This window comes from Wickerhamomyces ciferrii, contig 00030 (assembly GCF_000313485.1).
Source record: "Wickerhamomyces ciferrii WGS project CAIF00000000 data, strain NRRL Y-1031 F-60-10, contig 00030, whole genome shotgun sequence".
Classification (NCBI taxonomy): Eukaryota; Fungi; Ascomycota; class Saccharomycetes; order Phaffomycetales; family Wickerhamomycetaceae; genus Hansenula; species Hansenula ciferrii.
This window is the reverse complement of record NW_011887710.1, coordinates 42,601-69,802: the sequence shown is the minus strand read 5'-3', so window position 1 is coordinate 69,802 and position 27,202 is coordinate 42,601. Positions and strand designations below refer to the sequence as shown.

General features: G+C 29.1%; 15 protein-coding genes across 15 annotated transcripts; 9 read left to right on the top strand and 6 right to left on the bottom strand.

Annotated features, from left to right (window-relative positions):
* Nucleotides 1-304: 304 nt before the first annotated feature.
* Nucleotides 305-766, top strand: MIX17 (Mix17p; the record flags this gene model as incomplete). Its single annotated transcript, XM_011277917.1, has 1 exon — nucleotides 305-766. The coding sequence occupies one exon, from the start codon at nucleotides 305-307 to the stop codon at nucleotides 764-766; it is 462 nt and encodes a 153-aa protein (XP_011276219.1).
* A 553-nt stretch (nucleotides 767-1,319) lies between these two features.
* AIM34 (Aim34p) lies at nucleotides 1,320-2,222 on the top strand (the record flags this gene model as incomplete). The annotated part of the gene is made up of 1 exon (XM_011277916.1): nucleotides 1,320-2,222. The coding sequence occupies one exon, from the start codon at nucleotides 1,320-1,322 to the stop codon at nucleotides 2,220-2,222; it is 903 nt and encodes a 300-aa protein (XP_011276218.1).
* A 287-nt stretch (nucleotides 2,223-2,509) lies between these two features.
* On the bottom strand, nucleotides 2,510-3,346 carry BN7_1458 (J domain-containing protein; the record flags this gene model as incomplete). Its single annotated transcript, XM_011277915.1, has 1 exon — nucleotides 2,510-3,346. One exon carries the CDS (start codon nucleotides 3,344-3,346, stop codon nucleotides 2,510-2,512), a length of 837 nt encoding a protein of 278 aa, XP_011276217.1.
* A 789-nt stretch (nucleotides 3,347-4,135) lies between these two features.
* Nucleotides 4,136-5,095, bottom strand: MDM12 (ERMES complex subunit MDM12; the record flags this gene model as incomplete). The annotated part of the gene is made up of 1 exon (XM_011277914.1): nucleotides 4,136-5,095. The coding sequence occupies one exon, from the start codon at nucleotides 5,093-5,095 to the stop codon at nucleotides 4,136-4,138; it is 960 nt and encodes a 319-aa protein (XP_011276216.1).
* A 1,179-nt stretch (nucleotides 5,096-6,274) lies between these two features.
* MVP1 (Mvp1p) lies at nucleotides 6,275-7,891 on the top strand (the record flags this gene model as incomplete). Its single annotated transcript, XM_011277913.1, has 1 exon — nucleotides 6,275-7,891. One exon carries the CDS (start codon nucleotides 6,275-6,277, stop codon nucleotides 7,889-7,891), a length of 1,617 nt encoding a protein of 538 aa, XP_011276215.1.
* Nucleotides 7,892-7,926: 35 nt separating this feature from the next.
* On the bottom strand, nucleotides 7,927-9,027 carry RCL1 (rRNA-processing endoribonuclease; the record flags this gene model as incomplete). The annotated part of the gene is made up of 1 exon (XM_011277912.1): nucleotides 7,927-9,027. The coding sequence occupies one exon, from the start codon at nucleotides 9,025-9,027 to the stop codon at nucleotides 7,927-7,929; it is 1,101 nt and encodes a 366-aa protein (XP_011276214.1).
* A 417-nt stretch (nucleotides 9,028-9,444) lies between these two features.
* TAF4 (Taf4p) lies at nucleotides 9,445-10,800 on the top strand (the record flags this gene model as incomplete). The annotated part of the gene is made up of 1 exon (XM_011277911.1): nucleotides 9,445-10,800. One exon carries the CDS (start codon nucleotides 9,445-9,447, stop codon nucleotides 10,798-10,800), a length of 1,356 nt encoding a protein of 451 aa, XP_011276213.1.
* A 1,340-nt stretch (nucleotides 10,801-12,140) lies between these two features.
* Nucleotides 12,141-13,256, top strand: BN7_1453 (SUR7/PalI family protein; the record flags this gene model as incomplete). Its single annotated transcript, XM_011277910.1, has 1 exon — nucleotides 12,141-13,256. The coding sequence occupies one exon, from the start codon at nucleotides 12,141-12,143 to the stop codon at nucleotides 13,254-13,256; it is 1,116 nt and encodes a 371-aa protein (XP_011276212.1).
* A 711-nt stretch (nucleotides 13,257-13,967) lies between these two features.
* On the top strand, nucleotides 13,968-14,936 carry BN7_1452 (uncharacterized protein; the record flags this gene model as incomplete). Its single annotated transcript, XM_011277909.1, has 1 exon — nucleotides 13,968-14,936. One exon carries the CDS (start codon nucleotides 13,968-13,970, stop codon nucleotides 14,934-14,936), a length of 969 nt encoding a protein of 322 aa, XP_011276211.1.
* A 604-nt stretch (nucleotides 14,937-15,540) lies between these two features.
* Nucleotides 15,541-16,401, top strand: BN7_1451 (SUR7/PalI family protein; the record flags this gene model as incomplete). Its single annotated transcript, XM_011277908.1, has 1 exon — nucleotides 15,541-16,401. The coding sequence occupies one exon, from the start codon at nucleotides 15,541-15,543 to the stop codon at nucleotides 16,399-16,401; it is 861 nt and encodes a 286-aa protein (XP_011276210.1).
* A 705-nt stretch (nucleotides 16,402-17,106) lies between these two features.
* On the top strand, nucleotides 17,107-20,412 carry YCS4 (condensin subunit YCS4; the record flags this gene model as incomplete). The annotated part of the gene is made up of 1 exon (XM_011277907.1): nucleotides 17,107-20,412. One exon carries the CDS (start codon nucleotides 17,107-17,109, stop codon nucleotides 20,410-20,412), a length of 3,306 nt encoding a protein of 1,101 aa, XP_011276209.1.
* Nucleotides 20,413-20,600: 188 nt separating this feature from the next.
* HEM15 (ferrochelatase HEM15) lies at nucleotides 20,601-21,785 on the bottom strand (the record flags this gene model as incomplete). The annotated part of the gene is made up of 1 exon (XM_011277906.1): nucleotides 20,601-21,785. One exon carries the CDS (start codon nucleotides 21,783-21,785, stop codon nucleotides 20,601-20,603), a length of 1,185 nt encoding a protein of 394 aa, XP_011276208.1.
* Nucleotides 21,786-22,028: 243 nt separating this feature from the next.
* ALE1 (lysophospholipid acyltransferase) lies at nucleotides 22,029-23,783 on the top strand (the record flags this gene model as incomplete). Its single annotated transcript, XM_011277905.1, has 1 exon — nucleotides 22,029-23,783. One exon carries the CDS (start codon nucleotides 22,029-22,031, stop codon nucleotides 23,781-23,783), a length of 1,755 nt encoding a protein of 584 aa, XP_011276207.1.
* Nucleotides 23,784-23,937: 154 nt separating this feature from the next.
* MED4 (Med4p) lies at nucleotides 23,938-24,898 on the bottom strand (the record flags this gene model as incomplete). The annotated part of the gene is made up of 2 exons (XM_011277904.1): nucleotides 23,938-24,760; nucleotides 24,867-24,898. 2 exons carry the CDS (start codon nucleotides 24,896-24,898, stop codon nucleotides 23,938-23,940), a joined length of 855 nt encoding a protein of 284 aa, XP_011276206.1.
* A 608-nt stretch (nucleotides 24,899-25,506) lies between these two features.
* On the bottom strand, nucleotides 25,507-25,734 carry BN7_1446 (uncharacterized protein; the record flags this gene model as incomplete). The annotated part of the gene is made up of 1 exon (XM_011277903.1): nucleotides 25,507-25,734. One exon carries the CDS (start codon nucleotides 25,732-25,734, stop codon nucleotides 25,507-25,509), a length of 228 nt encoding a protein of 75 aa, XP_011276205.1.
* Nucleotides 25,735-27,202: the final 1,468 nt, after the last annotated feature.

Here is a 27,202-nt window from a genome sequence, read left to right as displayed (position 1 = left end):
TAAAATCTAATTTATGGTTTTAACGGATATCTGGGGAAATTCTAACTCCTTCTAGAAAGATCTCTAGGCTTAATGTTTTTAAATTTTGCCACTGAGATCTCCTTCTAGAGTGAATTTATTCTAGGCTGAGCTCTGCCTAAAATCAATTAAGATTTCCTGACTCACCGCGTGGGAGCCGGCTGCACTTTTTTTACCCGGATGTCAATAAATTTTTATTTAAAAGGATTTAATCCGCCACTTGAAAAGCATTAAAAAGTAATCATCAACAATCAAATCAACTAAATATCAACTAAGATAACACACAATGCCTAGACAAAGAGGAGGATCTCGTCCAACAGTGCAACGTCAAGCACCAACTCAATCCAGATCAGCTCATACTGCTGCTCCACCAGCTCATGCTCCACAACATCAACAACCAAATGCTTATTCACAACCTCAAGCTCAACCTCAACAACCAGGTCTTTTTGGTCAAATGGCTTCAACAGCTGCCGGTGTTGCAGTTGGTTCTACAATTGGTCATACATTAGGTGCTGGTATCACTAGTATGTTTGGTGGTGGTTCTTCATCAGCTCCTCAAGAACAACAACAAGCTGCTCCTCCAGCTCCAGCTCAAAGTCAATATCAAACTCAACAACAAGGTGGTGTTTGTGATGTTGATGCTAGAAATTTCACTAGATGTTTAGGTGATAACGATGGTAATATGCAAATTTGTGATTTCTATTTACAACAATTAAAAGCATGTCAAGAAGCATCTCGTCAATATTGAACAATAGAACAACAATAACAACAATAAAACAAAAGAATAAAACACACATTAATATATTCATATTTATTACCTTAATTTAAATCAAATAAATATCTGTAAATAGTTAATTAATTATTGTAGTTTATGTAATCAGTGGTGCAAGTATTATATAATCCTTCCTTTTTGGCGAATACGGGCAAAAGTAAACAACTGAGATTTTAATTTGTATAGGGAGAAACTGCAAAAACTGGAGAAATTCAATTAAAAGTTGCTTTCTTCACAGCCTGAAAAGATTTAAAAGGGGATATACAAATTCATTTCATAAATCATTATTTAAGACTAAGAATTTCCTATTCTAAGTTGACACAATAATTGTTTAATCAGAAATCATTTTATTTTACTTTGTATTTGATCTGTTCATCTCCAGGGAAAAAAATACAAAATCAAAAAACATCAAAATAAACAAGTAAACAACCAAAACAACAGAAACTTGCTTCAAACGTTCAAACTAAGCTAAAAGGCATCAAGACTAGGCTATTACACTGCTATAATACAATCTATAATACAATCCATCATGTTGAGAAGTGTTAGATCATTACCAACCCTTAGAACTTTAGAATCAACAATTCAAAAAGATATTAAACAACAATCTAAAAATTTTCACACTATATCATCAAAATATAATTTAGTTGTTCCAAATATTCCAAATAATGAAATGAATATCTCAAATAAATATCAAACTTTTTCAAGATCTGTTCATCAAAGTTCTAAAACAAATTCAACTCCATTATTTTCAAATAAAAATTCTGAATTTTCTGTAATGAGTTTAAATTCATTGAAAGTAGAATGTCGTAAACGTGGTTTAAAAATTAGTGGTAAGAAGGCTGAATTAGTTTCAAGAATTTCAACTTATGAAAAAACTTTCCAATCAAATCAAATAAATTCAATATCAACTTCTTCCAAAAAATCAAAAAATTTAAATTTAAAACCATTACCAAAATTACCAACATCATCAACAAAGAAACAATTCACAACAACTTCTAAACCACAAGCAAAAGGTGATAATTCCACAATTGATTATATTAAACCAGTTGATATTTCACCACCAAAATTAGTTTCAGATGATTATATTGTTAAAATCCCATCATTATCAACAAAAGCTTCACAAACACCAGTAACAGAATTAGAAAAACAATTAAATCAATCATCAATTCAAAATCCAAATTCTAAAATTGTCTCTAAGGCAGATGGTTCATCAACAACTATATTTGAATCTGATTCAATAAATAAAATTGATGAACAAAATTCAAAAGCTTTAAAAACTGATGTTAATGATATTTATAATGGATTAGAACCTGAAAAACCTTATGAATATCAAGAAGGTAATATTTCTGGCAATGATAAAACTATATTTGCTGGTGTTTTAGCTGCTATTGGTGGTTGGTGGTTATTAAAACCAAAAAAGGAAAAACATTAAACCATAAAGTTTTTTTTATTTATTTAACAATTAAACACAATTAAACACATTTATTTTATATATCCACCATGATTTTATGATTTCATTTTTTTATTCTTTATTCATACTTTTGGTTTAAGTTTAACATATACATACCATTTTTACAATATATTATTCCTTTATGAAATATTTATACATGTCTTTGATCTACAAAATACGAATTCATATGCATCGTAATCATTAAAATTATGAATATTTAAACTTCTCTATATTATAAACCTAACCCATATACCAATTTTTGTTTCCGCTTAATGTAGAAACAACCCACCAATTGCAATTATCCCAATCGTACTAACTAATAACATTGTTCTTGCATTAGTATTATCATTATTTTTCATTCTTTTATGAGTCCCAGAACGTTCTAGATTTAATAAATCTTGAATTTCATTATGTACACTGGTCCCATGATGTTTCTTATACATCAATTGATCTTCTTCTGCCTTCTTATGATATAACTTCTCAATTCTTTTATTAATCATCCTTCTTTCAAATGATAGGTTTCCTTTTAAATGAGAATCATAATCAAAATGTGGTACATCATGATTTAAACCTGTTGGTGATGAATTTTTATCAAAATTAGAATAAGTTGATTGACATTTTTGATACCCTGGACCATAATGAATTGAACTTCTTGTACGATTTATACCACCTGGACTATAAGATTTTTGATAATAAACATTACCTGAAAAATCACGTTGTTGATTAGATCTTGACCTAAATGGATCATTTGATTTTAAATTTAAATCATACTTGGATTTTCTTTCATTATTTGATAAAATTTCATAAGATTCAACAATTTTTAAATAATTATTTGTTATTAGTTTTTTCCTTTTGGGTGATACTTTTTGATTCATATCTGGATGGAATTTTTTGGATAATTTCCTAAATGCATGTTTAATATCTTTCGAGGTTGATGATTGTGATATACCAAGTACTTGATAATGATTATAATGTTTTGGGATTTCTTTTAATTCTGTATTATAATTACCAGCTTGTGGATTTTGTTTAGGGTATGATGTATGGAATAATCTTGTGCTTTGGAATATGGTGAATGAAGATATTAATGGTCTCTGAAGACGTAGCATTGTGAAGGAATATGTGAACTGATATCTACCTTTCTTTAATGAATCTATACCAGTATTTTACCTGCTTAATTGAAATTTCACTAGTAAAGCAATTTCTATATTCAATTTTTTGTAATTCCGAGTAAAAGACACTTAAATATTGGGGAAATGGTCTAGAATTAGAACACTAGAACACAACTAAGTAATATAACTTATTTGATAAAGTTATTTATATAATTATTGAATCACCAAGAATGAAAAGGATCTTTCATCTTTTATATATCAAAATCAGATTTATATTTGTCCGATTATCCATACTATAAATGTCACCTTAATTTGATACCGAACGCATAAACTTTGATAGATCTTTTAGATAAAAATTTTAATATGCGTTAATTCAAGAACGTTAAAAGACCGGTTTCGGTGAAGTTTTAAAGTAATTTAGACATGATAGTTATCATACTTTAAACTGTGTTATTCTGTGTTATTCTTATTTTTTTTGTGCTAAGTGCTGAGATCCAGAGATAGTCACTTTAATATACTTAGTGATTACAATGATTCATTACTCCCCCAATGTTCTACATATGTACTAAATACATACTACATAACGGTTTCTAGTATCTTCATGATTTGTTAATGATTCACTCAAGTTTAGTGTTTTCAGTTATACACTTCAGTTTTTCCGGAACGCGTATTCAAGTAAGGTGTCATAAAAACACCCGTTAAAGACTTACATACTAAAGCATTTGAAACACGTATGTACTGGTTTCTACCCTTCATAAGCCCCTCCATTGCACCGTTTATTTATCTCTATATACCTTCATCATCTTCATCATCATCCCCTTCCTCATCATCACTTTCATTAAAATCAAAACTTATCCATCCAGGCCATGCTAATTCATCTCTTAATAATGATCTAATCATATCTGTTAAAAATCTTTCCACTTTACCAACATTTTTCAATACAGATCCTTCACCTTTTGTATCACCAATTTCACTTTCAATTCTTAAATTTCTTATAATATCAATTCTATTTCTATTTGAATTCTTGGATAAATTTGGATTTTTAATAATATCATCAAAAATTTCATCATTAATATCACAAAGAAAACTTAGATAAACAATTTTATTAACATGTGCCAACACGGCTAATGAATGAATACCTAAATCTACTATTCTTAATGTGACTGGTAAGGTTATGAATCCAGGTGATGGGTAATTTAATAATAAATCAACTTGAATCTCAATTGTTATATCACCTTTATAATCAATTTCTACTATAAATTGAATATCATTTGATACATCTTCATTTTTTAAACTTTCACTTGGAACTTCTTCTTTATTTGTATGAACTGAATGTAATGAATTTTGATCTTCTTTTTCCTTTTCATCATCAATATCTTTAATACTTTGATTTGGTGAGATATTTGAACTTTGATCTATAGATTTTTTAAAATGACGTTTATCAATTTCTAATTTCTTATTATTATTCTGTGATTGAATTTCAGAACCATTAACACTTCCATGTCTTTCTGAACCTTCTATATCATCACCATTAGAATCTTCATCATAAAAATCATTAAAAGGATCTCCAATATGCCTTATTGTTATCTCTGGTGCTATAGTACCTAATGAAAATTTTGAAACTTTTATATTCATCAAATAATCTGGTAATTCTAAACCTTGAACTTGATCGTTTAGGAAATCTCTTATGGATTCATTTATTGTGTTGTCTTCATTCAATTTATCCCAATTGATATCAAATGACATATTGTCTTTATAGTATTACTTATGTATTTTCTTGATGTTTATTTGATTTGATGTTCAAAATCTTTGTACGAGTATTAAATGTAAACTTGGTTCAGACAACAACTTCCCAAATTTCCTCGAGATTTCAATTAAACGATCAAATTCAAATTTAAAAGGTGTGAAACGAATAAAAGTGGTTGTTATAAGGTTAAAGGAGTGATTCTGTGTTTTTGATTATCATTCCATCGGCTTTCTCATACAAATGTTGCTTATAAGGAGATCACATACAACTACTAGAGCTCTAAGATCATTTCATACTTCTTCAAGTAATAAATTTAATCTTTTGAAAAGTTTAGGAAATTCAAGTGGTGAACAAGAATTTATTGTAAAGAAGAAATTAAAGTGAGTTAATCATTTTATCATAAGATTATTTCCTATTACTAACAGAGTTCCCAGCCACTCTCCAGAATTATTTTATGATGTTGTATCAGATGTATCCCAATATTCAAATTTCGTACCATATTGTACCCGTTCATTCATAAATAAAAAAGATCAACAAGGAGAACCATCAGAAGCAGGTTTAAGAGTAGGATGGAATAAATTTGATGAAGAATTTGTTTGTAATTTAAAATGTGAACCCAAAAAAATAGTAATTGCAGAATCTATAACTCATTCATTATTTGAAAAATTATATACAAAATGGACAATAACTTCAAATGATCGGAAAAATTCATGTGATATGGAATTAACACTAAGATTTAATTTTAAGAGTCCTTTGTATAATAAAGTTAGTTCAATTTTTGCTGAAAGTGTTAGTGAATTAGTTATAAAAGCATTTGATAGAAGAGCTGCTGAGCTTAAAAGACAAGAGTTTTTGTTGAAAAAAACACAGAAAAGTACACTGTAAATATCGTCACATAGATCAACATAGATTGATATAGACCTATAATATAGATCATTAGTATATGCATTTAAATACAAAGTAATAAATACAAAATCAACGGCTTCAGTAATAATTTAAAGATTTGGCCCATCTAAAAATCTGTCATTTTCAGCACGGTTCAATTTAAACGCTGCAACCAAAATTCGTTTTTATAGCCATTATGAAAACAAAAATATACGTTGTACTCAAAAAACTGAAATCTATATATACGAATTCAATTGAGTTTTGAAAGTTATAATAGAAAAAGATCAATAACAATGAGTGGTGATTTGTTTGGTAACGAAGGTACAGATCCTTGGAGTCTACCGACAGCTAAAAACACCTGGTCTACAGAAGATGATAATGACATTCCAAGTAATAATAATGATGATGCATTTACAAATAATAATAATAATGACAATGATGATAATAATGATGATGAAATTGATGATCCACTGAATGGATTAGGAAGTGGTGGCTCTTCAATTCATACAGGTCGTGCAGTTTTCGAAGATACTAGAATTGTATCAAGTATAAACCCCCTTGATTCAAATAATTTAGAAGATTCTGAAAATAATTTACACAAGAGTATTTGGGATGATGGAAATAATGATATATTAGCAGAACCTCTTAATGTTAATACATTAACTGGGAATAGTGAAAATCATGGTTTAAGATCTAAAGATTCAAATGTTGATTTTTTCAGTTGGTGTAATGCAATTAGGAAAACATTTGATCCATTAGCAAGAGATATAATTACAATCTCTGAAATCCCAGAAAAGGAAGGTTTATTATTTAAACATACAAATTACTTAGTGGCACATCTTGTTCCATTACCTGATACTGATGCATCAAATGATAGGAAAGTTATAAGACGTTATAGTGATTTTGTTTGGTTATCAGAAATATTATTGAAAAAATATCCATTTAGATTAATTCCAGAATTACCTCCAAAAAAATTAGCATCGAATTCTGATCCTCAATTCCTTGAAAGAAGAAGAAGAGGACTTTCAAGATTTATAAATCAAATTATAAAACATCCAATTTTGAAAACAGAATCATTAGTATTAATGTTTTTAACAGTTCCAACAGATTTATCGAGTTGGAGGAAACATGCAAGTTATGATACAACAGAAGAATATAAAGATGTTAAAATTTCACAAAAATTCTTAGATCTTTGGGATTTGTCAATTGCAAAACTTTGGACTGAAGCTCGTGAAGAAATTAAAAATTGTTATGAAAATTGGAGTAAATTATCAATACTTGTTGAAAGATTTGAAAAAAGATCACAACAAATTGCATTAGATAATGAAAGATTCCAAAGAGTATTGGATGATTTTAAAATTTCCACACCGGCAATTTATTCAATTGAAAATTCTGATATAAATTCAATTAATGAACATCTTAGAGTCGTAGGGAAACATCTTGATAATTCAAAAAATTTATTAAATGATGAATCTCAAAATGTTGAAATTGGTATAGTGGAAGATTTCAAAAGTTTTAGTGATCATTTAAATTCTATAGGGGCATTATTTGAAAGATATGAAAGATTAGGTGGGAATCAAATTATTCAATTATCAAGAAAAGTTGAATTTACTCAATCAAAATTAAATGAATTGAATGGGAAACCAGATGTAAGAGGTAATGAAGTGGAAAGATATAGAGATTCAATTCGTAAAGATAAATTAGAAATTGAATTTCAAACAAATAGAGATTGGTTGATTAAAGAAACTATATTATCAGAATATGTACTTTTCCAAGAAACTCAATATCAAATTACCAAAATTTTCCAAGATTGGGTTGCTGATAAAGTTAAATATAGTGAATTACATTCAAATAATTGGAGTCAATTAGCAAATAGTTTACAAGATATGCCAATAACAAGAGTGGATTGATAATAATTTTGTCTATATTAGTTATTATTCTATATTCACATCTTTTTATTTGGATTCAAGAAATTTGTACCTTTAACTGTAGCAATAAAATCACCTGAATCATCATCATCAACTTCTTTTAAATAAATTTCAGTACCAAATATAGTTTTAATATCTCTTAATAAATAAATTAAATCTTCATCAATTTGTTCTTTATTAATTCTTAATCTTCCAATATCTTCTTTACCTAAAACCATATATACAAGAGCTAAAGATAATTGAGATCTACCAACAACACCAGCTTTAGAAATTTCTTCAATTAATTCATATGCAACTTTTGTACCAATATCTTCAGGTACTTCACCTGCACCACCAATATCTTCAGCGAAAAAATTCCAACCTTTTTTACTTTCAGCAACTAAAGTTAAACCAAAACCTGGACTTTTACCTGCATTTTCACCTCTCCAAACATCAGCAGTTATATCAACTTCAACACCAATAGGTCTTAAGACATTTCTTGCAGCATCAATCATTCTATTTACTATTGATGGAGAAACTCTTGTACAATATGCAACACCTCTTATAGCTGAAATTTTTGGAATATCAATAGCATGCATCGTTAGTGGTTGTAATGCAGTACTATCCACTAGGAAATGTACTTCACCACCACCATTTGGAGGTGAACCTCTTTTCAATATATGTAATGAAGGATCTCTAATACCAAATTTTTCCATAATTGGTAATAATCCTAATCTTATAGCTTCAACACCAGCATCTTCTTTTGATGCAGTTATACCTTGTAATTTTATTGAAAATTTTTCTTTGGAGAAAGGTGCAATATATAATAATGGTTCTAAATAATAACCAACTGGTTTTGATGAAGTTGTTGCACATGGATGAATACGTTCACCACCTGTAATTATACCTGGATAATAAATAACAGAAGTACCAGTTTGACCAACTTGGATATGAGCACCGTTAGTCACACGGGATAATAATCTTAAAAAGGATGCTTCTTCATCTCTTATACCAACATGTTGATCATCTGGACGTATTTTAGTGATTTTAATAGGTTTACCTGATAATGTAGATAAAATTAATCGTAGACGAAAGTTTTTAGCACCTTCGAAAACTAATGGTTTTGGTCTGTTGGACATTGTGTGTTTCCCTTGTATCTATTAACTCCCCTATGAGTCTATGATGAGTATTTTACCCTTTGGTTATCCAAATCTTTGTAACTTTTGACACTATATAATTCTTTTCTATAGTATATAATTTTTTTTTCCCGATGAGATTACCCTCAGTTTGAATTTCCACAAAATTCGCGCTGATTTCAAAACAATCAATAAAGAAAACAAAAAAACTATGAGAAAGTGAACAAAATTGTATGGGCAATTAACAAGGAATTGGTTTGATTTAAAACTGGTTTTTAGTTCAATAATAGGGTGAAATAATTGATACAGGTGGACTTTCGTCATTATAAGCTACACACACGTTGTTTTCTCGTTGTTTTTGCACAAGATTTAGTACATTTGACGCCCCTTTTAAGAAAGAGATAATAGATAATAAACAAGATGAGTGAAACACCAACTTCACAACCTTCAACTTCATCACCACAGAAAAGAAATCTCAGTGAAACAGAATCAACAGATGCCAAAAGACCGAAGCTAGCGAATGAGTTCAGTAGTGTGGGTGCTGACTCTTTTGATGTCAACGATTTAGAACTTCCAAAGACTCAAGGAACACCAAAACCTGAAAATTCATCATCTTCACCCTTGAAAGTGGATATCCCATTGGTTCCAACTACATCATCACAATCACAATCACAATCACAACAACATTCAGCACTACCTTCAGGTTTACCTTCTGCTTCATCTTCTGCTCTTAATACACCAGGTCAGTTTAATCTTGAATTACCTGAATTACCAGCTGATAGTCCAAATACAACAAATAATACAATTAAAACACAACAACAGCAGCAACCTCAATCTACAATAAATACACCAGGTCCAACACCGGGTCCAAATTCAAATTTAACCCTTCCTCAAACAAATACAAATACAAATACAAATACAAATACAAATACAAATACAAATACAAATACAAATACAAATACAACAGCTTTACCAACAGGTATCGTACCTAATAACACAGCAGCACAAAAACCAACAGATAATGATGAAACAGAAATAACTAAACCTACAGCACCAGCAGATCCAGATAAATTATCAGATGCATTATTATCTGCAGGTGTTGATTTAAAAGCTGAAGAAGCATTATTAAACTCAACAACTGTTCAAAATAATCAAGAATTATCAAATGTTCCACAACAACCAATTATAATAAATACTCCATTCTTGGATCCAAGACAAGTTGCTGCATTTATGGCTAAAGTTGCAAATGCAAATGGTATAAAACAAAATTTTGATAATGAATCACAAATTACTGAATTAATGACAAATGCATGTGAAGATTGGATGAAAAATATAATAACAAATGCAGTTATAATATCAAGACATAGAAGAAGATCAATAAAACAACGTAAAAGAAGTGAATTATCAAAAGCTCTTAGAGAACTGGCTGTTAATTCCAAGAATTTAGAAGATAAACGTATACAAAAACGTAAAAATCTTGGTATTGATCAAGATGAACAATCAAAACTAGGTACAGAAGAAACTCAACATAAAGCAACAAATGCAACAGTTGCCATGATGACTGGTAAAAAGAAGAAATATAGTTGGATGACTGGTGGTTCAAATGCTGGTGGTGCTCCTAAAACTTCACAATCAACTGCAGATGGTGGTATAAGGTTTAGAGAAGCAAGAGAAGAACCAGGAATTGCAGTTAGAGATCTATTAAGTAGTTTAGAGAAAAAAAGAATGGGAGTTGAAAAAGTTTTAACAAAAGGTTATTCAAAATTAAAAGATTGATTAAGATGACCAATCTTCTTTGGGAAAAGTTGATCATTTGCTAATTATATAATTAAATCTATAGATTATGAACAGTATTATGATAGGACTATCCTGTAGCAAGATCAAGATATAAAATCAAGGACATATAAAAATAAAAATATCATTTGAAGAAGAATCAACTTCAGTTAAAATCTCTAGTTTATGTACTAAAAAAAATTGAAAATTGGTCAGGGACACAAAAAAAGAAACGCACTCACGCTGGGGGTCGAACCCAGAATCTTCTGATTAGAAGTCAGACGCGTTGCCATTACGCCACGCGAGCTTTCTTGTTTGTTTGAAAACTTGCAGATCTTTAGGAGATGCAAGCTCTGCTTATGTAAGCGCTACGCAATTTTGTAGATTTTTACACAAACTAATTATAAATATACTTCTTTCTAATTGGATAAAGAATATTTCAGGTTTTAGCTATACAATGATGTATGTTTTGAGTAGTTTTGAGAGAAAAAAAGTTTTGTATATTTGAAAATATTTAGTGGTAAAGTAGAAATAAAATTTATTACATCAACTATATTTTTGAAATTTAAAGAAATCAAAAAAAATTGCTTCAAATCATACAATATTAGTATTAGATAAAAATTCATCATTTAATTATAATTATGATGTATTTTATTATTATGTTCTCTATACAATATTATTGAATTAAATCGGCTTCTAATTCACAGGGTTTACCAACCCTTACATAAGCGGTCTCATAATCTAACCAATACTTTAGAAATTAATCTAATCACTTTGCCGCGAGTCATTCTATTGAGTGACCTTCTATTGTCGGATATGTCAATTAAGCAAACAGGTTACACGTATTGGAAAACGTTTTGATAAGGGTCTTTTTAACAATATTAATTATGACGTAGTTAATTAAACAAATCGGAGATAATTACAGATTCAAGTCAGCCATGCAATCTCAAAAATTAAATAATAATTTTTTGTTCTTCATGACCATTAAAAAGATAACTGTTTACGATAATTTTGTGAAAGATTTACCACGTTTTATGAGATTCTATGAGAGATCTTGTGGGTCTTTTGCTTGATGAATGGCTTTCGATGACCGTCGGTTCAACTTTAATGGTTAAAGAAGGTTAAGGTTGTATGATTGTTCGGTTATGTGAGGTATTGAAGTGTTGAAGTTGTCATGATTTCAAAGCGGTTATAGGAAATGAGAAAGTTGTTAATATCGGTCAAATTGTTTGATAACACGTTCAAGGCGGTAAACTGAAATATGTATATAAACATTGGGAAATGTACACTTTTCAAAACAATCTTCATGAGGAGTGTTCATTTCATCAATCAGAAACAATCTTATGTTCAAGAGATACGTCTTATTCACAATCTATTTACCAGCAATATTCAGTTTCCTTTGTTTGATATTAATAGCTATTACAATATCAGGTCAATCAAACAAAGCAAGAGGTTCAATTTATTCATTAAAAGTTGATTTCAAAGATATAGTTTATTCAAGAATTATTCAACCAGAAAATCGTACATTGTATGCTGAATCACTTTTGAATAGAGTTTATTATATTGGGCTTTGGGGTTATTGTTCCACTGATTATCCTGAAAGAAGTAAAGATTGGTTATATTGTTCTTCACAAGATCCACCATATAGATTTGATCCATATGATTTGATCTTGAAGGAAGCTTTCATTTATCCTAGACAAAAAAGACAGATCAGTTCAATTTTATTTCCAGATGGTGTTACTATGAATAAAGTTGATAATTCAACAATTTTTGCTTTATTATGGGTTTCATTAATATTTTCAGGTTTAATGTTTCTCTATTATTGTGGAGCGGGTGGATATAGTGTTGCAAAACCTAGCGTTATAATTTATCCATTATTATTGATCAATATTACATGCTTGATTGTTGTTGGTGCATTATCAAATGTAAAATTTGGAAAAATTGCTAAAAGTTTCAATAGTACTAATGGGAGATATGGTATTTCAGCTTCGTTGGGTAATCGAAATTTTTATACAATGATTTGGATTTCATTATCATTACAAATTATCAGTTTATCTATGACATTTATTGGAAATTCCTTCTTGTTCCAAAATCCAGATTATAAAATGTCTAGATTAGAACAGCAAGATAAGATAAACAGATTGGGTAGATCAAATACAAGACCATTAAATCAAACTTCAATTTCATCATCAAGACCAAGATCTCCAAGTCCAACACCATCACAACTATTTGATAGAGTAAGCGGCTTAGAAAGAGGTAGATCAACAACAAGACCTACAAGACCTATGATATTACCACCAGTGGAAACTACAAATATTGATAGAACAAGAATTCAAAGAAGAGAAGAAATTCATGTTGAAACAGGTGAAGCTCCTCCAAGGTATGAAGAAATTAATAAAGATCAACTTCATACAGGGAATACATTACCAGATAATCATGGGTCTTCAGATAGACAATAATGTATCAAATACACATGGTAAATCATCAAATTCAACTGGTTGAAACTTGAAACAACATCAACATTTAGAATACTGGTTATTCTTAATACTTATTATTAAATATTCAATTTTTTATAAGCTACTAGTGCTTTCATATACAACAAACAACAAACAACAATTAAATATCCAGGTGATTTTTTTTTAATGAAGTTTATGTCTAATAACTATATACATTGTTTAGTGATTAATTTATGATTATGATTAACTTATAAGTTGGAACAAGTTGGTAGTTGGTAGTTGGTAGGTACTTAACTTTTGAGACGATACTGATATGCATGATCTTAGAAAAAAAAGAAAATTTTCAAGACCGAACACCGAAAACGTTACAATAAAGTGTCTCCACTTAATCAAACAAAGATCTTAAACTGAATCAAAAACTCTGTACGATAAGGTAACAAATAAATACGGTATGATATAGCAAATGAAATATATCCCATCATACATAAATTAAGCTAAAACACACTTAATCATAAATTGTTAATTTGCTCCATAAAATTTCAGGCTTATCGGGATTCCACTTTATGTATAATGTATATCAAAATGAAATTTAGTGCGCACATAACGAATTTTTTTCAGCAACTTCAAAAGTTATATAAAAACTTTTACAAAGTAATCAAATTCAATTTGTTTCTTCAAGTTATCACTATAAGATGGTTTAGGTTTATTTCAAATATGTGGACACCAAATAAAATTTTCAGTAGAGAAAGAAATCAACCAGGTTCATTATGGTCATTATTAATGTCATTGGCAACTTTTATATTATTATGTTGTGCAATTGGAGGACTTTGTTCTAAGATTTATACAATTAAGAATGTTTATATTGCAGAATTAGAATTTAAAAATGCTAAATGGAATAATATCTTACCATCAAGTTATTCAAATTCAAATACAGAAAATGGATTTGGTGGTTCAATATCATTAAGAAGATTAAATCATTGGAATAATATGAGAGGAGTACCAAATCAAAATGCTGAATTTAGTGCATTGAATAGATATACTGTTGGCTATAAACATTCAATGAGTTGCAAATATGTTATCTATAAGGATTTAGTTGATGGTGGTGAAAGTGGTTCAAACTTTAAAGAAGATGATATTAGACTACCAAAAGGTGCACAAATTTCCCGAATCAATAGAAATGCTATATTGTTTTTAACTTTATTTGCATGTATTTTCAATGGGATTGGTGTATTAGCACAATTATTAAAAGTTCCATTCCATTTTGTTCCCAAGATTGCAGCTATTTTCTTTTTATTTATTGCAAATATTATGGTTCATGTGTTAGCTAAAAGAATGGCTAATTCATTTAATAATAATTATAGTGATTATGGAATTGGAGCAGATTTAGGTACAAGATATTTAACAATGGTTTGGTTTGCATTTGGATTTTTAATTGCTTCAGTAGCATTTGATCATGGAGATCCAAGAGTTGCAAGACATTCAAAAGATTCACAACCAACTTATAATCCAGAAGTTGATCGTAATAAGATGGAGAATACTGGATATGGACATGATAATGATGGATTTAATGAAGGTGGTAGTGATCGAACTGCTTTTGATAATAATGGTGGTCATAATACTGGATATGGGAATGTTTATAATCAATATAATGCTCCACCAAATCCACCTGCTTATAATGTTTAATGATTATTTATTTTTGTGTATATAGAAAGTATAGTTTATTGTTTTATATTGTGATGTAATGGTTATTCATAGTCTTATGTGAATGACACAAAATTGATAAAAGTTTATACTCTTTCGGAATTAAAAGGGATTATTAATCTCTGAAAATAGGTATACCAACGTACGGTGTACCAACAGACATATACTCTTACGTTAGATCTACAATACATAAATGATCTCAAATTTCAATTCAACGATTACCTTAGTCAACGTTTAACAGCCTATAAGATTCATAAAGATTTCTATTTCAAATCGCAAGATTAAATTGAAACCGCAAATTACCATGCTTATATAATCGGGAAGTTCATTTAAATCTGTGTGATTTACCTTTATACATCTCGAAAATTTTTATTGATTAACGGTTTTGAATAGTTAATACGGTATGGTACTACTGTAGGTACAATTGTTATTTATGGAAATGACAAGAAATATTTGTATTGTGAATCATGATCTATATTATGGCTTATGCGTCTTAGCAAATGTGTATAAATACCATAGAGGACCCTGAATTTAATAAAGTTTAATATTCTTTTTCATAGGTCAAGAAGTTAATATTATAGTCAACATGTGGTATAATTTCATTGAAAGAGAAAACAAGACCCCAGGATCATTATCTTCATTGATTCCAATGCTTGCAGCATTAGTTCTTTTAATCTTTGCATTAGCAAGTAGTGCTAATGATTCAAAACCACTTTTAAATATTTATATGATGGAAATTGATATATCAAATATTAATTGGGATAAAGTTATATCAACAGATTCTTCAATTGTTAAATCAAATTGGCAAAGTGAAGAAAAAATTCAAAGACATGGATTATTTTCTCAATGTATTGGTAAAGAAACTAGAGATTCATTTGAAGTTAAAGAATGTGATATTTTTAGAAGAGCTTTTGATATTAAATATTTTATTGCTAAATCAATTAGAAATGTTCAAGGTTCATGGGTCAAGGATCCATCTGATTTGAATTTACCTAAAGGTGCAATAGTTTCAAATAGTGTTCCAGGAGCTGCAATTGCATTTTTGGTAATGTCAACAGTTTGGGTTGGATTAAGTGTAATTTTCAATATTTTAGATGTTAAATATACTTATATTATCAAATTTCTTTCAGTTTTAGCATTATTCATATCAAATTTAATTACAAGTATCGTGGCGAGAAGAGTTGTTAATTCTTTAAATGATCACCAGGATGAATATGGTATTAAAGGTTCAATTGGACAAGGTTGGTTAAGAATTGTTTGGGTTGCTTTTGGTGTTTTAGTATTTGCATTTATTATTGAATCAGGATTGAATTTATATTATACTAAATACAAAAACAGAGGTAAACAAAATGATCAAGATGATAGAAGAACAAGTGAATTAACAAATGTTTCAAGTTGGAATAATAAAAATGAACCTATTGGTGATTCAAAACGTGAAATTGTTTAAATTTTTTTAGCGCTAGTGTTTAATTGTTCTTTGCATATCTTTATTAATATAATATAAGTAATCTAATTTGAAGTTAATGAATTGATTGTATCTTTGTAATATATCTACACAGCGCTAAATTAGAAAACTACAAAAATTGATTTTTAAAATGTTAAAATTGTATTCAGTGAACTATTTAAAGCCCCTTCATACAATTGTTTAATAACTAGTGAATTCATCTGTTTAATAAAGACTTATTCAATCTTTAATTTAATTATATTAACAGCATGATCACGGATCAGCTAATTAAGCTGGCTAAAGGATATTTAAAGAAAACATCAAATTCTTTTTGAAAAAGAGATATAAGATGAAGAATTAACTCAGAATATTATCTAATTATATTAAATTAGATATTCAGATAAACGTATAGATTAATAGAAAATTTAAATAATTCATTAAAATTTGGGAAATTGAATCTTATTTATTTGATTTTAAACTCAGCGGCTAATTTAACTTTTGTGTATATTGATTACATAAGTGATGACATAATACAAAAAGCTTTTAAAATGGGTGGGTAACCATAACAACTTAAATTTTTGTTTTGATTTCGATTTTCTTTGAAAAACATAAACAAAAAAAAGTACAGATTTTTAAAAAGTACAAAGAGATCCAAGGAGTTGTACACCAAGGAGAGATAAAGAGAGAGGTACAGAGAAGGTATATATCATGAATTTCAATCTTTCAGAATCGTTGACTTCATTCCAAGAAGCTGCTAAGGATTCATTTCAAGTTGGTGACGCGGAGGAATTATTAGATAGAATCACTGGTGCTTTAGCTGTTAGTTCAGAAGCTATAAATGATCAGTCAACTTATGAAGGTTTAGAAGAGTTGGTTCACGCGTATCCTTCTTTAAACAAGAGACAACAACAACAAGTCATCTATTTGGTCACTTCAAGTACTCATAATCAAGCCGAAAATTCATCAAATATAATAGATAATGGTGAAACTGATTTATTCCCATTACATAAACAATATTTGGAAATGTATGCTTATTTTGCTCATTGTTTATTAAGTTATTTGAGTCTTGAAAATATGCCAACTTCAAATCATAATTCAAAAAAAGTTACAAATCAAGCTTTAGAAATTTTCAAAAATAATTGTACACAATTAGAAAATATAATGAATTCTATATGTGCTGTTTTCAAATTAAATTTAAATAAATTATTTACAACTACCCCTGAAAGAGATTTATTTATAAGTTCATTTACAAGACCAATTTATATTCTGATGGAAAATGAACCAAGAATTAAAGTTACAAGTGTTAAAATGTACATGTTTAAAGTTATTTCAATGGCTGTTAAATTTCATGGTCATGGTTCAGCTGCTCAAAGTGCTATAGTACAAAATTTAACTTATTTTAGTCATTTAAATGCAATGATGGCTGAATTATTACAAATTTTAAATGATCAATATGATCATTTCCAATTAACTGAAGATGTTTTAAGAGAAGTTAGTAATAAAGAATTTAATAGTAATGATAATAATGGTCCAAAGCAAATCTCTTTATTTATTGTTAAAGTTTCAGAATTAATCCCAAGAATCTTATTAAAACAAATGACTCTGGTTTCTCAATTATTGAATAATAGTTCATATACTTTAAGATGTGCAGTGGTGGAAGCTTGTGGTAATATTATTATTGAAATAAGTAAAGATGAAGATGAATTAGAACGTTATAGAAATCAAGCTTCAGGTTTATTAGATTTACTGATTGAAAGATTTTTAGATCAAAATCCTTATGTTAGAACTAAAGCTATTCAATCAATTTTAAAATTATGTGAAATTGATGCTAAATTTACTAAATATCGTCAAACATTTGTGGAAATTTCTGTTAGATCATTAGAAGATAAAAGTTCATTAGTTAGACGTAATGCCGTTAAATTAATGTCACGTCTTGTCTTGACACATCCATTTGGTGCTTTACATGGTACTCAATTAACTTTATCTGTTTGGGAAAAAAGATTACAAGAAGCTCAAAAGGAATTAAAGGCCCTGGAACCTGCTGATACAACTGAAGCTGTTGTAGAAAGAAACTTAGAACATGATTCTGATGAAGAAGATGAAGAAGAACCAGCTTCAAGAATTGAAAAAGAAAGTGATACAAATACAATTTTTAAAATTAAATTAACAATTAAATATTATGAAGATGCTATAGAATTCATTCAATTAATTCATCATGGTGTTGAAGTTGCTTCACAATTATTATATTCAAAAAATAAAAATGAAGTTATTGAAACTATGGATTTTTTCGTTTTAGCTGATGCTTATTTTATTGAAAATGTTGGAACTGGTATTCGTCGTATGTTACATCTTGTTTGGATGAAAACAAATAATGATGAAGGTATGAATGTTGCAAATCATTTGGTTGAATGTTATAAAAATTTATTTTTATTAGCACCTGAAGATGCTTCAGAATTAGAACAAGCTGCTTTAATTGCAAAAAATTTAATTTCATTAACTTATTCAGCTACTGTTCCAGAATTAGCTTCATTAGAAAAATTATTAGGATTAATGTATGAATCTTCATTAATTAATGAAACTGTTATTAAAGTGCTATGGCAAATTTATAGTTTCCAAAATCAAACTTTTTCTAAAAAACAACGTCGTGGTTCTATAATTGTTTTGGGGATGCTTGCATTATCCGATAATGAAATTACAATGAAAGGTATTGATGCTCTTTTAACTATTGGTTTAGGTCCAAAGGGTAAAGAAGATTTAATCTTGGCTAAATATTCATGTATTGCACTTTATAGAGTTGTTCCAAATGATAAAAATATAACTTTATCCAAAGTACCAAGAGAAAAAGAAGCTATTGAAAAACTAGGTTCACTTTTAATTGAATATAATTCAAATAGTGAATATTTTAGTGTTGCAGAACAAGCTATAAATACAATTTTCAATATTTCAAGTAAACCTGAAGAAGTTACTACTGAAATAATAAAACAAAAAACCAAGATGACTTTTGGTAAACTGATAGAAGGTCAATCACAAGTTGTTTCATTATCACAATTATTATTTATAGTTGGTCATGTTGCTATAAAAGTTATTGTTCATCTTGAAGTTCTTGAAGGTCAATTTAAAAAAAAGAAAATTGAAGCAGAAATTGCTAAAAATAAAGGTGATAAAAAAGATGAAGATGCTAATGAATTAGAAATGATTGGTGGTACTTCAGAAGATGATTTTGCAGATGCAGTTGCCTTCATTAAAGAAAAGGAAATTTTATATGGTGAAAATTCATTATTAGCTAAATTTGGTCCATTAGTTAAAGAAATTTGTTCAAATAATCTTAAATATGATAATAAGATTTTACAAAGATCTGCAGTTCTTTGTATGGAAAAATTAATGTGTGTTTCATCAAAATATTGTGAAGATAATTTAGCTTTATTAATTACAATTATGGAACGTTCAACTGATCCAATTATTCGTTCAAATGCAGTTTTAGGTCTTGGTGATATGGCTGTTTGTTTTAATAATTTGGTTGATGAAAATACAGATTTCTTATATCGTCGTTTACATGATGATGAATTAATGGTTAAACGTACATGTTTAATGACAATTACATTTTTAATTTTAGCAGGTCAAGTTAAAGTTAAAGGTCAATTATCACAAATGGCTAAATGTTTAGAAGATGAAGATCAAGGAATTAGTGATATGTGTAAATTATTCTTTACAGAATTAGCAACTAAAGATAATGCAATTTATAATGGATTTATTGATATTTTCAGTGGATTATCAAATGATGAAGATTTAAGTAAAGATGCAATGAAACGTATAATTAAATTTTTAGTTTCATTTATTGAAAAAGAAAGACATCAAAAACAATTAAGTGATAAATTAGTTCAAAGAATTAATAAAGTTGAAAATGAAAAACAATGGAATGATGTTGCATTTGTTTTAGGTGCATTACCAGTTAAAAATGATACAATTACACAAATTTTAGAAGATGGTTATAAAATGGTTGCAGCTCGTACATGATGAGTAATGAATAGCCATTGTACAAATTTTATGATTTTTCATTTCAAGGGGGTTTTATATTTTCTATTTCTTAATGACAAGATGATTTTTTAATGACAATTATATATTATATACATATTATAAGTTTTTTTTTGTGTTTTCAATTCATAAATATTATACGGATGTTTCTATTTTATATAAATATTAATTTATTCAGGTTTGTAATGATCACCAAACATTTCAGATGGATGTTTGAAAACATCTCTACCAACACCCAATTCACAATCAAAAGGTAATTGTTTTGAATGTAATTCACCAGATTTTAAATGATCACCAACAATTTCAGCTAAACCTTTAATAAAAGTTTCATTACCATTTAAAGATTCAGCTCTTTTCAATTTATCTTTAAATTTAGATTCACCAATTAATTCTAAATCAATTTCATGTAAAGTTTCAATATGATCTGAAGTGAAAGCAATTGGTACAAGAACAACACCTTCAGAATCAGCTTCAATTCTTTCAACTAATTTCGCAGTTTGAGCACCTAACCAAGGTTTTGGACCAACTTGAGATTGCCAAACAACTCTATAAGGATTACTAAAATTTAATTCCTTCATAACAGCATATGAAGTTGCAGCAACTTCTGCAGGATAAGCATCACCATTATTAACAACATCCATTGGTAAAGAATGAGCAGAAAATAAAATTTTAACTTTATCTCTTATAGATTCTGGGAATTCTTGTAATTTTGAACGAATATTTGATGCAAATGCCTTAACTAACCCTGGATGATCTGGCCATCTATCAATTGAAGTCCATTCAATAGTTCTTTTTGGATCTAATTTTTGAGTTTGTCTCCATAATTCATTAATTGAACTACCTGAAGTTGAATAACTAAATTGTGGATATTGAGAAAATGCAATAGCTCTTGTTATACCATCATCTAGTAATTTTTGTAAAGTTTCTTCAGTATATGGATGAGCATAACGGAATGCAACATAAGGTTTATGAGGAGCAGTTTCTGGATTTGTTTGATCCAAAATTTTACAAGTTTCTTGAGCTTGATAATTTGACCATTTTAAAATTGGTGAACCACCACCAATTTCTTGATAATATTTTTCAATTTTTGGAGTACGTCTATATGAAATGAATTTTGCAGCTAATCTTTGTAATCTACCAACACCAAGATCAATTAAATCACCATCAGCAAATAATTTATAAAGGAAATCATAAACTTCTGGTACTGTGGAAGGACCACCCATATTCATAAATACCACTGCTGTAGCCTTATGTTGTCTTTTCAAAGCTGTGGAACTGGAGCTGAATAGCCTTAGGCCTAGGCCTCGTACTGCAAAGCTTGATATTCTATGACCACTAGATATTATTCCCTTCATCACCAATAAACCTCTTTGAAACAAGTTCAAAAGAAGTTCAAAGTGGCCAAAAGATCTTTTTGATTATTATTTATTTCTTTATTTTATTGCTTTTATGGTTGGCTGAGTCGGAATATGAATTACGTCACTATACGAGATTTTATGAATTCCGACTTGTCTTGATTTTTTTGATATGAATTCATAAATTTTGAACGATTTTTTTTAATTTTAGTAAACAAAAAGGTGTTTTTGAAGGGTATTAAAATGATCAATCCCATTTCACATCAGATAGACTTATGGGCAGAGGCCATTGGGCTCGATGAGGCTACGCTGAAGTTGGCAATCTGTTTGTTTGGATCCTTCCCGCTCAATGCCATCTTGAAAAGATTACCAGATAATAACATCACATTAAAGAATGCTTATATCATCTCAATTTCTGCGTTTTATTTGTTTGGGATCATGTCACTGTTTAGTGGATTTCGTACATTATTGATTAGTTCATTGTTCACATTCTTATGTACAAAATATTTGAAATCAGAATTCATGCCATTTATTAATTTTGCTTTCGTTATGGGTCATTTAGCTATGAATCATTTTTATTTACAATTTGTTAATGAATATGATAGTACCAAAGTTGATATTACTGGTGCTCAAATGGTTCTTTGTATGAAATTAACAGGTTATGCATGGAATGTTCATGATGGTAAAAAACCAGAATCTGAATTATCAAGTTTCCAAAGGGCAAAAGCCGTGAGACATCAACCTTCATTATTAAATTTCTTAAGTTTTGCATTTTTTTATCCATCTTTATTAACGGGTCCTTCATTTGATTATATTGATTTTGAAAATTGGTTAAATTCCAAGATGTTTACAGATTTACCAGAAAGTAAAAAACCTGGTAAAAAGAGAAAAAGAAATATTCCAAAATCTGGTAAAGTTGCATTTTATCGTTCTTTACAAGCCATTGGTTGGTTATTAATATGGCAAAAAAGTGGTGAATATTTCCAAGTTGAATCAACATTCACTCCATGGTTTACTTCAAAAAATATCTTGTTCAAATTAGGTTATGTCTATGTCTTAGCATTCACTTATAGATTGAAATATTATGCAGCTTGGACTTTATCAGAAGCATCATGTATCTTAGCAGGTCTTGGATATAATGGGTATGATAAAGAAACTAAGACAATCAAATGGGATAGAGTACAAAATATTGATATTTATGGGTTTGAAACTTCACAAAATATTCATGTTGCATTAGAAGCTTGGAATCAAAATACAAATAAATGGTTAAAAAATTATGTTTATTTTAGAGTTGCATCAAAAGGTAAAAAACCTGGGTTTAAAAGTACTTTATTCACATTTTTAACTTCTGCATTTTGGCATGGAACAAGACCTGGTTATTATTTAAGTTTTGCAACTGGTGCTTTATTACAAACATGTGGTAAAATTTATAGACGTAATTTTAGACCAATTTTCTTACAAAATGATGGTATTACACCTAAAGGTTCCAAATTAGCATATGATGTTGTTTGTTATATTGTTACTCAATTGGCTTTAGCTTATTTAGTTCAACCTTTTGTTATTTTAGATTTTGGTAAATCTTTACAACATTGGAGGACAGTTTATTTTTATGGTCATGTTGGTATTGGATTAACTTTATTTGCATTCCAAGGTCCTTTTAAAAAGCAAGTTGTTGGGTTCTTTAAGAAATATCATCCAGTAAAACCAACAGAATCAAAGATTACAGATATAATTAAAGATAAACAAGATTATGAATTTTCAGAAAAAATGCATTTAGGTATTCCGGAAGCAGATTTTGAAAATACAGATTTAAATACAATTGTATCAGAATTAGAAGATTTTAAAAAAGATGTTAAAGATTGGCAAAATAATAATGGGTTTGAAACTGAAGAAGCTGCAATTAAAAATGCTTATAATGAATTTTCAAAAGATATTGATAATTTGAAAAATCGTGGTCAAAAAATAAAAGAGCTTGAAAAACAATCAAAGAAAGAATAATCATATAGAGAATATCAATTCATCAATTCAATTTGTGGCTGTCCTCGAGGACTTGTTTTATCAAACTTGTAATAAATTATGAATTACGTGTATAATGTAAATATAATCGCATAATAATTAATCATATTATAATGTTATAAAACACACCTAATAATCATTCATCATCAGGATCAAATAAATCTAATTCCTCTATAACACCATCATCTCCACCATTATCATCACCTCCATAAGACCCACCAAATGAACCTCTTCTAACATTTTGTGGACTTGAACCATTTAAAATTTCATCTTGTAATTTTGATTCATCTTGGATTTGAGTTTTAATAGGTGATTTACCAGTCAATTCTGCTTCATTTAAACTTGCAATTGCTAACATACCTCTTCTTAAGGAATCTTCAGCTGGCCATATAAAATTATTTGGTCCAATTGCTGCACTATCAAAAGTTGGTGGTGCTGTTGTAAATTTTGCTAATTTCATTGCATATTGTAATAATTCATCAGCTGGGATTTTGTTTCTTTGCATTGATTTTTGTTCTTGTTGAACTTCTTCCAAATTTGGTAATGATTTTAATTGATTTCTACATTCATTTAAACCTAATAATAATTGTTTACAATTTGAATCAATTTTAGAAGATTTTGTTTCAAGACTATTAATTTTTAAACCTGATTGTTGATGAGATATGATATCTTCCACGGATTTTTCTAGTTCATGTTCTATCCCCAAGAGATCTTCAGCATCTGAACTTTGTGGATCATACTTTGAAATTGATGTTAATAATGATGATAATGATTTTTCAAATGAATTTAAATTTTTAGATATTGGTAAATTTGCAACTCTAATTTCTTTTATGCTGGGTATTTCAGGTGTTCCGACTCTTGAATATAGATTTGTACTTGAAGGTCCACTAGACAAATTACTTATTGGTTTGGACATTGATTGATTAGGGTCGTCTCTTTTGAATTGTTGGTTGTTTGTTCTTGTTGTTGATATCAAAGGTTAGAAAGTTTGTTAGCCCAAGTCTTATTTTCATATAAAGTTGATTGATTATGTCATCAAATTAGTTAACTAGACGTATATTATACGTTAATGTATTAAATTGCGATATAACTAACATGGATAATCTATTAATTGTAATTTGTGATAAAACAATTGGTAAATCAGCTTATACAAAGTGACACGAGAGCGTAAAATTTATCGCTTTGTATTCAAATTAAAATTAGTACTTAATTTGATATCATAAAAAAACCAACATATAGACATCTATAGTACACTAGTCACCAAATTAAAGTGAATACATTGTCGATTTGAATTATACTGTCTGTTATATGACGTGTATATGAATATTGTGTAATTACATTGCTAAATTATACCAGATTACAATATATATATTAACCCATAAGTAAACCCTTAATTATCGGCAATTAAAATTATAAACAATAACCATTAATCATACATAAAATTCATCACTTTGAACTTCAGCAGTCATTCTTGATGCCCCATCGAAAAACATCTATAATCTTCTGGAATAAATTCTCGCTAATTGAAGTTTATTGAAAAACACAGAAGAAGTAAACAGCAGCGATAAATGGTAAAATATACTGAATAAGTGATATTCACATGGAAACAAAGAATTTGATACAGTTGTAGAACTTGATAAAGTACCATTTAACAAATGATTACTTGGGAAATAACCTTCTAAATCATTGTTGTGTTTTAAAAAACTTATAATTGATAAACTTGTTTGATTTGATTGGATTTCAAGTATTGTGAAATAAATTCAGGTTCTTTATCTTCAACTGGAGTTCTTGCTTTTGTACCTGTTTTCAAAGCATTTTCATTAGCTGATTCTTGGACCACAACACATGTATTGAGAACAATTAGCTCCTGAACCGATTTGATATTCCTCTTATATATGGAAATCTGGATCATGTAAAACGTTATAAGTTTCATTTGAAGGTTCTGGACTTGTTTATTTTAATGTAATATGAGTAAATTCTTTTCCTCAAATCAGTAACGTCCATAACAGCAGCGAATACCAAAACGTGAAGATTGCTCAATCCATGAATCCAAGTTCCCTGGAAGCACACTTCCATCAATGTTATTTTACCCTAAAATTTGAACTTCAAAAACTTTGGATATGGTTCTGGATTATGGGTATATGGTTGATATACCAGGACTCTAATCTTGGGCATATGGAAAGGGTCATATCGGTGAATATAATTCAGCCAGAAATCCCGTGAATTCTAGATATCTAGTCTATCTTTGTGGTGGTTTTGACCTTAACTTCATTGGCTCAAAGAGCAACATCCAATGTTTAGCATCTCTTCAGTTTTTGCTGTATCTTATAGCACATCAATGATCATAACAACCTGTAACCTGTCCAAATGCAAGATAGACTTTCTTTGCAGTCTCTAAAAACTAAAAACAGTTTGTGTGGATTCAAAAAGTAAACAAGTGAGAACTAAAAGTGCCGTTAATAATTCCTTTTATCAGCTTTGTTTAATTCTTAATGTTTCTCATACATACCTAGATCTCATGCTATAATCATTATTATGGGAATTAGATCATTTTCATTTTTGGTTCCAGTTACTGCTTGATAAAATGTCAAGGTATGTTAAAGGTTTGAATGAATGGAAACAGGATATATAGTTTCTGTGATCAGCCACAAAACCACAGTAAGCATTTCTAAAAGTAGCACTTGGACTTCCACAAAGTTGTTGACACAAAGACGGTTATTACATGGATAAACTTAATTCCAATTTCCCACATTTTTTTGTACGTATAAGTTGAATTCGCGTTTTCGTTAAGTACCACCCTAATTTTTGTACGGGGTTTACGTAATCAGATTTTAGGGAAAAACTCGAGATCAGGTTTTCAAATGCATTTTGAAACCTGTGTTTTAGCACTTTTGGAATAGCTCCACAACGAAATGAGCGGTTGAAGAACATATAGGCTCATTTGAAGGAGAACAAACTTGAGCAAGTGTACCCGCTCTCAGGGACGTTGTGGCGAGTTTACTGAGGGAGCTATTAAAGATCTAGCGCGAAATCTAGCGTAGAATTGTGCACGTAAGTGTATAGGGTTAGTGAAGGGCAAAAAAATTCGCGAAATGTGGATTATGTAAGCATGACGTAAGCAAAATTCAAAGGTTGTATTGATTTGCCTATATTCATGCCAATTAATGGAAGTGACGTTGTCTGTACTATTTGATAAACAATTAGGTGTTTTTTTGCTCATCCAGTTGGTCTTCGATGGTCTTCACTATCATTGCAACTTCTTTCAACGTGATTATACCATACCGATTACATTATCTCATCGGTAATTTCTGCGTGTAAATCTCATATATATTAATACATTAAATTTACTTCAATGAGAAGCAGTCTCTATATAAGCTTTAGAAATTGCTAACCGATTCTAG